Consider the following 12,396-nt stretch of genomic DNA (forward strand, 5'->3'; position numbering starts at 1 on the left):
AAATTATGAAATTACATGTAGAGAATCTTTTTCCGAAGGTAATGAAACTTGATGGAAATTTGATGGAAAACTTACAGAATTACAATCTCATGAAGTTAATGGTCTTGGTGATAGTATGCATCGGCAATTTTGCCCGCTTTAAGCCCTATTTTGGACCAATTCCATTCTTCCAGTTGACCAAATTCATAGCTCTTTAGCTAGGACTCCTTTTATTCTATCGATTGAGTACAAGAAACTGCCCATTTACCTATTTTAACTACCCAATAAAGTGATCAAAAATTGCTAATTGGGCCAATTTCACAAAAAATTCAAGAAAGGCCAATTTCAAAATAGGGTCCAGAATAAATAATGTAGACATTCCTGGCACTAAAATAACATTTTTTTTTCTGTTCATTAGTCAATGTTTCCAGGCCCCTCTTATATTATGGTTGCATTTCATTTTGAATTTTTATTCACACAAAAAATAGAAGATTTACTGTTATTCAGACCACTGCATAATGGTAATAATTGTATAAATAATGTCAGTGCATTCATGAGTGCATACTAGACAGGCCAGTTGATGTGTATTGGATGCATGACATGTTTTGTTTACTCCTGAACATTGGCAAAAATCGAACATTTCCACTACTTTGAGCTCAATTTCAAGCTACTTTTAGTCTGCAAACCATTCAAAATCATCTCCATTTCCATCAAATGAGACCAAGAAACCGAGAATACAACCATATGAAAATACACTGCAAAGTCACTGTTTCACACCAAAAACATGGTCGTTTTTTTTTTTATCTCACTGTGTACTGCGTGCTGCAGGATTTTTTTTTTATATTGCGCACACTGACCACGCAGACCCATTCTCTCATATGTAGGCCTACCAGCTTTCTCCTGCAAGACTGGAAGCCACTAGAATTTTGGTGTAGTTATACTGGACCGACCCTGGCTTCAAAGCCGAAATTTTTCAAGACAACCCCGAAAGGGTTAAACAATGATTATGCATACATCAGTTTTTTTCCTCAGCTGTGTAAATAGTAGGAGTTACGGAACAGAGCTTACAACAGTTAGTGAAAGTATATATTGAGATAATTTACTTAGTACATAAAAAGATATACAAATGTGATAGAGAATACTTAATGCTAGTACGTATATACAAAGTAATTTCCCATAGGTCAAAGAGATGCTCACTGCTGAAGTTCTATATAACAGAGAATAAATGTTTATTTGCAGACCTGCTACAGTGTTTCTGACTGATCTCAAGTGGATGGTGAAGTATTGGTAATAACATGAATCCTAACAGGGAATCCTTAATATTTAAAATAGAAGGCTCTTTCAAGATACAGTATGTATGTAGTTTTTAATTATTTCATCTAGAAAGAAAATAAATACATCATTGAAATTTTCCCTATGTAAAAGAAACTATCGCACAACTTACAAAAATATACAAAACGTTACAAATTTAATCTTAAAATTAAACAGCATTATTTGTACAACGTATATTTTACAAAACAATTTGTACTTAGCAGTTAAAAAATCATATTCGATTACAACAGAATTAAAAAATATGTAATACATATATACACTATTAGCTGCTAAAATACTAAAAATTCTTGAAGCATTACGCTTTATTTTGGTTGCATATAATGATGCAAAGGATTTGGTATTGTATAATATGGTATCCCCGGATTGTCCAACCTTGCATCTGGCTGTCTTAAGTTTTGACTCATATCTGTTGGGATTCCCTGATGGTGAAGTTCAGCAGCCTCTGCGTTGTGACTGGCTGCAGGATGGTTACGTAAATCTGCTGGTACAGTCATCGCATCATTTTTAATATTATTCCTACCTTCATTTCTACCATCTGAATGAAGAGGTCTAAAATTTGACACTTTTACAGCCTTAAGTTCCACAAGTGATGTACGAGCATTATCATGAGGAACTTCATGTCTATATTCTGGTCTTATCATATCGTGGCGTACATGTTCTTGTCTTTGCACAGGCTGTTGAAGTTCTTGTCTCATCATTTCCTGTCTTGGCATCTCCTGAGTATGCATATCATGGCTTTGTAATCCTAAAATTTGATTATGTGCATCTGTTGCATCCCCTTGTGTTGGTGTAGAGAGGGTGGTGTGTGTGTTCTGGGATGGAACAGGTGATTGTGTTGCCTTCTTCATTTCTTTCTGAACTTTTTGTTGTTGCAGCTCATCTTGCACCTTTTGAATATAGTACAGCTTTTGTTCATGAGCCACTTGATGTGCTTCTAAACTATGAACAGAACTAGCATCATGTAAAGGATCAGATTGTAAGTCATTTCTGAAGTCGGGTCTCATTTCAAGTATCATGTCCAAATGAATAGCAGATTCCAGTTCTGAAAACTCATCAAATAATCTGCCACCTTGCTGCTGCAAATAGTGTCTGAGAACTTGGCAAGCAATAACAGCTTCACATGCCTTTGGTGGACTTCGAACATTTTCTATGGCATCAATTTGGTTAGGCTGCTGGCTTTTATTGTTTGAAGTGTTAAATATATTGGAATGTGGATACTGAACAATATTGGTAATCATTCCTGTGTGTGGACTCAAACTTTGGGTGGACGCTTCCTCATGCTCAGTACAATGTAGTCCATCATCAGAAGTGACAAAAGCTTCAAAATCTTGCTGGCTAACCCCAGGTGGGGGGCTAACTTGGTCATAGACATTCAAAGCATTTACATCTTTGCTGAGTCCAGCTTTCACTACTCCTTTCACTATGGTTTCAGGACTAACATGCTTCCAGGCTTTATATATCATAAAAACTGCATCTAAAGTAGAAACACACCGACCCATTGATGGCGGTGACAAGCTATTATGATTGAATGCATTAGTATGATTCATCTGTTCATTGGCTTGTGTCTTTGCCAAAATATATTTCAGTTGTTGATATCTATACAAAGCCTTAAATGTGTAGATGATACCTAACTTCAATGGCTGCAAAACAGTTGCTGTACCTGGTGGGAAAAATGTTATATTAATGTTGAAAAGATGTAGATTTTCTGGATGATGAGCAGCCCTATTCAAAAGTACAATTATTTTCTTTCTTTTTGAACGTAATTCACGATCCCATTCCCACAACCATGAGGAAAAGAGTCCTAAAGTAATAGCAGCTTTAGGATGATGGTAGAAAGGCACTGGAAGATTAAGGGAGCTAAGTGACTGTGGTCGTCCTATCACTGCTGCAGGTCTCCGCTCAGTTCCAGCTAAATTGCATGCCAGTATAACAGACACTTTATCATTTCCACTGGAAGTTCCTGGAGTCATATATTTTGGTAGGGTATTATATGCTAAAGCAGTTTCATCAACAACCCACACATTTTGAAGTGGATATTCCTTAGTTGCCTTTGTAAACATGTATCTTCTCCAGTGATTCCCAACCTTGGTGACAGATGGAGCTCCATCTTTATCTTTAAATCTTTTAAGAGTTACTCCATTTCTGTCCTTCCATCTCCCTAGCCATCCAGCAGAAGGCTTAAATTCTATTCCCATTTCATTACCTATAGATTTTGCCTTTTCCATAAGAATAGGACCGGATATGGGTAAATCCTGTTTTTTAGCTTCCTTATACCAGTCAACTAATATTTGTTCGAGAGCACCAGCTTTACCAAGTCTGCAACGTTTACGGTCTGGGGTAGCAAACCTGTTCCATTGTGCCATAATGGCATCCTTGTTCTTCATGATTCTCGAAACCTGACTTTGACTTACACGAAACATAGAGGCAATCTTCCCTTGTGGTACTTTGGGTTCATGGTCAAGCATTTCAAGAACCTGAAAAAAAAATAATAATGGTAAAAAAATATATTCACTGATGCATACATTTAATATGAGGTGGAAGGGAAATTCTTCAAGACACTGCTTCAAAATTGAAATGTTCAGATTCATTGTTTAAAATAACTCAATTGTACTTGATATTGTAAATTGTCTACAGTAACTGTTACCATTAAATCTATTGTAGCTCAGATAGTCTTAAGTTAATTTTAAGCCTGCCCGCAATGCTCTGCATACAAGGGGCTTTTGACATGTACACCCAACTACTGTAATACCTTGTACAACTATGTATCATGTCCTAATAAAATATTATTATTATTATTATTATTATTATAAGGTATAATCCACACTGTCATAACCACCAGAATGCAAGGTTCAGATAAATACTTCTGAATATCCATAAGTAATAACATATAGTACAGTTAAACCCTCAAATTCATGTACTTCAACTATTTAATGTTTTGCTGAAATTCTGCATAACTTTGATGATTCAAGGTGCCTTTTTTTTTCAGGCTAGGTGCACAACCCCATAAATTCAAAACTAACTACAGGATTTCATTTACAATTCAATTCAAAGTTTATTCTCTTTAAGGATTACAATGTTGAGTTTACAGAATTTGGTTATTGTGTGGTTTACATGTAGTAAAATAATAATTACAGAGTGTACCACTAGAACACCTAGCATGGCTAAGCATTTTGGGCAGACTTAAATTAAATCTTAAGTTTAAAATATTACAAAATTATGAGGTAAGTTGGTATTATGGCTAAGTGACTAAATACTAGTTTGTGAGTTTAGCAATGTGAATGCTTTTGTTTTGGCACTATACATAGTTTCAGTATTGGAGTATCACAGGCCAACTTATGACTAGTTAAGATTCATTATTTTGAGATTGAGATTGATATTTCTGTTTATGGTCAAATGGGTGAGTGAGTGTAAGCGTTAACCACCAGGTGGTATTCGTGTAATTAGTTGACAGGGTGTATCAGGGAGATAAGATGTTTTCTGATGGTAGTTTTGAAGGTGATGAATGTGTCTGCAGTTTTAGAATTTTCAGGTAGGGTGTTCCAGATTTTAGGGCCTTTGACATACATTGAATTTTTGTAAAGGTTTAGTCGGACACGGGGAATGTCATAGAGATGTTTGTGTCTGGTGTTGTGCCTGTGGGTTCTGTCACAACTATCAAGAAAGCGTTTTAGGTCAAGGTTAATATTGGAATTTAAGGTCCTGTAGATGTAGATTGCACAGTAGTAAGTGTGGATGTACTGAACAGGGAGTAAGTTTAGATCTATGAAGAGTGGGGGGGGGGGTTACCAGGGATGGGATTTAGTGATTATTCTTACTGCGGCTTTTTGTTGGGTTATTATTGGCTTTAGGTGTGTTGCTGCAGTTGAACCCCAAGCACAGATAACATAGGTGAGGTATGGATATACAGTGGACCCCCGCATACCGTTGGCATCACTTAACGTTAAATCCGCACAGCGATACATTTTATCACTAAAATTTTGCCTCGCATAGCGCTAAAAAACTCGCTCAACGCTATTCGTCTGAGACGCGTCTATGTGAGGCCTGAGCCAGCCTCACATGTTCCGCCGGTGGCATTGTTTACAAGCCAGCCTCCGCGGTAACATCCAAGCATACAATCGGAACATTTCGTATTATTACAGCGTTTTTGGTGATTTTATCTGCAAAATAAGTGACCATGGGCCCCAAGAAAGCTTCTAGTGCCAACCCTGTGGTAAAAAGGGTGAGAAATATTATCGAAATACTGTGGTACCATGGTCAACTGCTGCTGCTGCTGTAGCACCGTCAGCTGCTGCTGCTGCACCACCGTCAGCTGCTGCTGCTGTACCACCGTCAGCTGCTGCTGCTGCTGTAGCACTGTCAGCTGCTGCTGCTGTAGTACTGTCTGCTGCTGCTGTAGCACCATCTGCTGCTGCTGTAGCACTGTCAGCTGCTGCTGTAGCACTGTCAGCTGCTGCTGCTGCTGCTGTAGCACTGTCAGCTGCTGCTGCTGCTGCTGTAGCACTGTCAGCTGCTGCTGTAGCACCGTCAGCTGCTGCTGCTGCTGTAGTACCATCTGCTGCTGCTGTAGCACCATCTGCTGCTGCTGTAGCACTGTCAGCTGCTGCTGCTGCTGTAGCACCGTCAGCTGCTGCTGCTGCTGCTGCAGTACCATCTGCTGCTGCTGTAGCAGTCTGCTGCTGCTGTAGCACTGTCAGCTGCTGCTACTGTAGCGCTGTCAGCTGCTGCTACTGTAGCACCGTTGTTGGTGTGGCTTATTGAGAATACCAAGAAACAATTAACCCCAGAGGGTTAGCCACCCAGGATAACCTAAAAAAGTCAGTGTCATTGAAGACTGTCTAACTTATTTCCATTGGGGTCCTTAATCTTGTCTCCCAGGATGCAACCCACACCAGCCGACTAACACCCAGGTGAACAGGGAAAAATGCCTGGAACTAGTGCTCATATTGGTGAATTTAAAGCCAGCAAAGGTTGGTTTGTGAGATTTAAGAATCGTAGTGGCATACACAGTGTGATAAGGCCTGTTCTGGAAGAAAATGTCAAACAGGACCTACAGTACTCAGGAGGAAAAGGCACTCCCAGGACACAGTGTCTTATCAGTCATTGCTGCATCTTCAAAAAAGGTAAGTGTTATTTATTCTTCATTTAGTAGAGTAGTACATGCACAATATATATTGTGCATGTACTACTCTACTATTGTGCATGTATCCTTCTCTGTGTGTGTAGGAAAATGTATATTTCATATGGTAAAAATATTTTTTTCATACTTTTGGGTGTCTTGCACGGATTTAATTTCCATTATTTCTTATGGGGAAAATTCATTCGCATAACGATAATTTCGCATAACAATGAGCTCTCAGGAACGGATTAATATCGTTATGCAGGGGTCCACTGTATAAGTGAATGGTATAGTGTGAGAAGGGCAGTTTGCGGCACGTAGTATCATATCTTGGAGAGGATCCCAACCGTTTTGGATACTTTTTTGGTTATGTGTTGGATATGGGTGCTGAAGTTCAGGTTGGTGTCGAGGTATAGGCCTAGGAATTTGCCCTCATTATGCCTGGCAATTAGAGTGTTGTCGATCTTAATGTTAATTTGCGCATCTCCTGCTCTGCTACCAAACATAATGTAGTAGGTTTTGTCAGTGTTAAGCGTAAGTTTATTGGCTGTCATCCAGTCGATATTTTGATCAGCTCCTCATTAACAATGGTGTTGAGGGTGGCAAGATTAGGGTGAGAGATGACATAAGTCATGTCATCAGCAAAGAGAATGGGGTTCAGGTGTTGAGATACGTTTGGAAGATCATTGATGTATATGAGGAAGAGCAGGGGACCAAGGACACTTCCCTGCGGAACTCCAGTATCAAGTGGCTGTGTTGTTGATGCTGTCTTTAATGGTGACATACTGATACCTATTAATAAGGTAAGATTTGAAATATGCAAGCGCATGGCCTCTTATACCATAATGGTCAAGTTTGTGGAGTAGGATGCCATGGTCTACTGTGTCAAAAGCTTTTCTTAGGTCAATAAAAATTCCTAGTGGATATTCCTTATGTAAAGCAGATCTAGCATTTTTATGATGGCATCGTTAGTGCTTTTATTTTTCCTGAATCCAAATTGGCAGGGGTTGACTATGTTTTGTGCCGTTATAAATGAATATAGTCTCCTGTGCACGAGTTTCTCAAAGATTTTGGATAGCAATGGTAAGTTTGGTATTGGCCTATAGTTGTTTAAATCTGTAGGGTCACCACCTTTATGTATTGGTGTAACCCTTGCCGTCTTGAGTAGTTTCGGGAAGCTAGTTTCGAGTGACTTGTTAAAAAGTAATGAGATAGCATGCGAGAGGACATGGGCCGCTCTCTTGTACAATAATGGTGGGACATGAGACAGATTCCCTGAGTTATTTTTAAGTGACTTTATAATCTTGGGGACTTCCGTGGGCTCAGTTGGAGCAAGATAGAAGGAATTTGGGAAATTCCCATCTAGGTAGTCCCCGGCATGGGCATTGGTACGTGGTATTTTATTGGCGAGATTAGAACCTATGGTTGAGAAGAAGTCGTTTATCTTGTTAGCTGTGTCAGTGGGATGCAGTGGTGTTTCATTAGGTTTAGTTAAGACAATATTCTTGGCTTTTTTCAGTTTGTGGGTCCCTAGAATCTGAGAGAGTGTTTTCCAGGTCTTTTTTATATCTCCTCTTGTGTCAGTGAATCTACTGGAGTAGTATAGTTGTTTGGCTTTCTTTATTACTTTGGTGAGGACTGATGAATAGTGTTTAAGAATATCTTTGTGTATTAGGCCCTGTCTATATTGCTTTTCATATTGGTGTTTCTTATCAATGGATTTCAGAATGGTGCTGGTTAGCCATGGGCAACCAAGCCGTTTGTGATCTGTTTCGTTTTTATAGGACAATGTTTGTTGTATAGTCTAAGTAATTTGTTAAGAAAAATGTCTGTCCAGTCATCAATACCATTGGCCTTGGAGAATTCTGTAGGCCAGTCAACAGTCTCTAGGTCAGCTGTGAACTTCCTCATTGAGGCCTCATCATGGAGTCTAAATGAAACTTTGTTGTATTCAAGTGGTGGTTTACTAATGTTTGTCAAGAGGAAGGTAGGGTAGTGGTCTGTAGTGCTATCTGTGATTATTCCTGATTTAAGGGGGGCTAGTATATTGGTCCATATGTGGTCTATTATGGTTGCACTTGTTTCAGGGAGCCTGGTTGGTTTAGTTATTGTTGGTATGAGAAGTGTGTTGTTCATATTGTTGATGAAATCAGTTACAGGCTGATCATCTAGTAGGCCAAGGTTGATGTTGAAGTCTCCAGCTAAGAGAAGGTGGTGCTTATTCATTTGTCTGTTTGTTATTAGTTCCTTTAATTTCTCACTGAAATTTGGGATGTTTGTGTGGGGTATCCGGTAAATGGTACCGATTGTTATAGGCGTCTTAAGGTTTTTTACAGTAAAATTAGCAAAAATGTATTCTCCATATTCATCACTAAAGCAAGTGGTGCTAATACAAGATAATTGGTTAGAGTAATAGATTGCAATACCACCCCCAACTTGGTATGGTCTGCAGTTGTGGATTGCTGTGTATCCTGGTAGAGGGTAGATATCTATTGTGTCCTGCTTAAGCCAGGTCTCAGTAAGAATAATGCAGGAGAAGGGTGTCTTTAGTGATTCAAGGAGTGCCAGGAGGTCATCATAGTGTTTGCTTAAGGACCTGATGTTGTAGTTAAGTACTGATAGACTTTTAGCATTGTTTAGGATAGTGCTGGCTTGTGATGCTGTGTAGTAAAGGCAGTTACTTTCCAATAGGTTTTGGTTGTGTGTCAGATTATGGAGGTTTAGATCAGGGTCAACGTGATCAATCATCTTCTAGGTTTAAATTATGGTTATTTATATCCTGAGTTGTGTGTAGAGTTTTAGTACTGATATCTGTAGTGGTGGGAAGTTTGGACAGGTATATAGCTATAGCATTTTGGTCATGTAGAGTATAGTCACTAATACACATAATGGAGTTGGTGTTGTCTATGTGTTGTGCTGGAATGAGCTAAAGTACAACTAGGTATTTACCTGGAGTTTACCTGGAGAGAGTTATAAACTAATAATATAAAAAACAAATTAAAAATAGCACAAGACTCTCACTTGTAATTGCACTAAGGTCTAATGTAATGACTTTCGTATAGTCTATGTATTGAGCTAGAATGAGCTATAGTACAACTAGGTTTAATCTAATAATATAAAAATACAAATTAAAAATAGCACACCCCAATCTCTCTCTCCTTTTCCTAGACATTCTTATTTATGAGTATCATTTTGTAAAAGTCTTAGTACTGTGTCACATATACCAGCAGAGAAGTTACATCATCAAATGAGGAAGCATATACAATGTGTGTGTGTGTACTCACCTAATTGTGGTTGCAGGGGACGAGACACAGCTCCTGGCCCTGCCTCTTCACTGATCGCTACTAGGTCCTCTCTCTGCTTCCAGAGCCTTGTCATACCTCGTCTTAAAGCTATGTATGGTTCCTGCCTCCACTACATCACTTGTTAGGCTATTCCACTTCCTGACGACACTATGACTGAAGAAATACTTCCTAACATCCCTATGACTCATCTGAGTTTTCAGCTTCCAATTGTGACCCCTTGTTTCTGTGTCCCCTCTCTGGAATAACCTGTCTCTGTCTACCTTATCTATTCCACACAGTATTTTGTATGTCGTTATCATGTCCCCCCTGACCTGCCTGTCCTCCAATGTCATCAGTCTGATTTCCCTCAACCTTTCTTCATAGGACATACCCAAGCTCCAGAACTAGCCTTGTTGCAAACCTTTGCACTTTCTCTAATTTCTTGATGTGTTTGACCAGGTGTGGGTTCCAAACTGGAGCTGCATACTCCAGTATGGGCCTGATGTACACAGTGTCCAGTGTCTTGAACGATTCCTTACTAAGGTATTGGAATGCCATTCTCAGGTTTGCCAGGTGCCTGTATGCTGCAGCAGTTATCTAGTTGATGTGTGCCTCCGGAGACATGCTCGGTGTTATGGTCACCCCAAGATCTTTCTCCTTGAGCGAGGTTTGCAGTCCTTGGCCACCTAGTCTATACTCTGTCTGCGATCTTCTTTGCCCTTCTCCGATCTTCATGACTTTGCACTTGGCAGGGTTGAATTCAAGAAGCCAGTTGCTGGACCACGTGTCCAGCCTGTCCAGGTCTCTTTGAAGTCCTGCCTGGTCCTCATCTGATTTAATTCTCCTCATTAACTTCACATCAACTGCACACAGGGACACCTCTGAGTCTATCCCTTCCATCATGTCATTCACATATACCAGAAACAGCACTGGTCCTAGGACTGACCCCTGTGGGACCCCGCTCATCACAGGTGCCCACTGTGATACCTCATCCTGTACCATGACTCGTTGTTGCCTCCCTGTCAGGTATTCTCTGATCCATTGCAGTGCCCTTCCTGTTATACGCGCCTGATCCTCTAGTTTCTACACTAGTCTCTTGTGAGGAACTGTGTCGAAGGCCTTCTTGCAGTCCAAGAAAATGCAATCAACCCACCCCTCTCTCTCTCGTGTCGCACTTCTGTAACTTTGTCATAGAACTCCAGAAGGTTTGTGACAAAGGATTTGCCTTCCATGAATCCGTGCTGGTTATCGTTTATAATCTTGTTCCCGTTCCAGGTGCTCCACCACTCTCCTCCTGATAATCTTCTCCATGACCTTGCATACTACACAGGTCAGTGACACTGGTCTGTAATTTAGTGCCTCTTTTCTATCTCCTCTTTTAAAAATGGGAACTACACTTGCGGTCTTCCATACCTCGGGTAGTTGCCCAGTTTCAAGGGATGTGTTGAAGATTGTGGTTAATGGCACACACAGTATATCTGCTCCCTCCCTGAGGACCCACAGGGAGATGTTGTCCGGTCCTATTGCCTTTGAGGTATCAAGGTCACTTAGCAGCTTCTTCACCTCCTCCTCAGTTGTGCGCATATTGTCCAGCACCTGTTGGTCTATTCCCTGTTGGTGTCCCCCTCTGTCCTGTCTTCCCAGTCCTTCCTGCCTCCACTGTGAATACTTCCTTAAATCTCCTGTTGAGCTCCTCACATACCTCTTGATCGTTTCTTGTGAGTTCCCCACCTTCTTTCCTCAGCCTGATCACCTAGTGTTTGAATGTCGTCTTTCTCCTAATGTGGCTAAACAGCAGTTTTGGGTCAGACTTGACTTTCGATGCTTTGTCATTTTCGTACTGTTGCTGGGCCTCCCTCCTTATGTGTGCATATTCGATTCTGGCTCTTCGACTGATCTTGTTTTCTTGGGTCCTTTGCCTTCTATACCTCTTCCATTCTCTAATGCACTTAGTTTTTTCCTCCCTGCACCTTTGGGTAAACCAAGGACTCGCTTTGGTCTTCCCATTGTTTCTGTTGCCCTTGGGAACAAACCCTTCTTCTGCCTCCTTGCATTTTGTTGTTACATACTCCATCATTTCATTTACTGTCTTTCCTACCATTTCTCTGTCCCACTGCACCTCCTGCAGGAAGTTCCTCATACCTGTGTAGTCCCCCCTTTTATAGTTTGGCTTTTCCCATTCGATTCCTGTTACCCTCTCCACCTGTAACTCTACTATGTAATCAAAACTCAGGACTATGTGGTCACTAGCTCCAAGGGGCCTCTCATATGTGATGTCATCAATGTCTGAGCTACTCAGGGTGAACACAAGGTCCAGTCTTGCTGGTTTATCCTCCCCTCGCTCTCTGGTAGTGTCCCTGATGTGTTGATGCATGAGGTTTTCCAGTACCACATCCATCAAGTGTGTGTGTGTGTGATGACTTCTTATTGATTGTGTGATATAAATTATGTGATATACATTCAACCCCAATTAATGTCAACAAAAGGGACCAGATAAATTAAATTCAAGAAACTGGCTGTATCCCACCGAGGCAGGGTGACCCAAAATAGAAAAACAAAAGCTTTTCTTTTTAAATTTAGTAATTTATACAGGAGAAGGGGTTACTAGCCCCTTGTTCCCGGCATTTTAGTCGCCTCTTATGACATACATGATTTACAGAGGAAGAATTCTTTTCCACTTCCCCA

At 40.4% G+C, this 12,396-nt stretch overlaps 1 protein-coding gene across 4 annotated transcripts in view; it reads right to left on the bottom strand.

Moving 5' to 3' along the window:
• Positions 1-941: 941 nt before the first annotated feature.
• Positions 942-12,396, bottom strand: part of LOC128702297 (tigger transposable element-derived protein 6) — a 47,463-nt gene continuing 36,008 nt past the window's right edge. For 2 of the 4 annotated variants that reach the window (XM_053796477.2, XM_070102078.1), the window contains one exon: positions 943-3,785. In XM_053796477.2, coding sequence (XP_053652452.2) covers positions 1,614-3,785 — 2,172 coding nt within the window. In that variant the 3' untranslated portion in view covers positions 943-1,613. Of the gene's footprint in view, positions 3,786-12,396 lie in introns of all 4 variants that reach the window. The other 2 variants (XM_053796478.2, XM_070102076.1) reach the window with 2 other exon arrangements.

This window comes from Cherax quadricarinatus, chromosome 80 (assembly GCF_038502225.1).
Source record: "Cherax quadricarinatus isolate ZL_2023a chromosome 80, ASM3850222v1, whole genome shotgun sequence".
Taxonomy (NCBI): Eukaryota; Metazoa; Arthropoda; class Malacostraca; order Decapoda; family Parastacidae; genus Cherax; species Cherax quadricarinatus.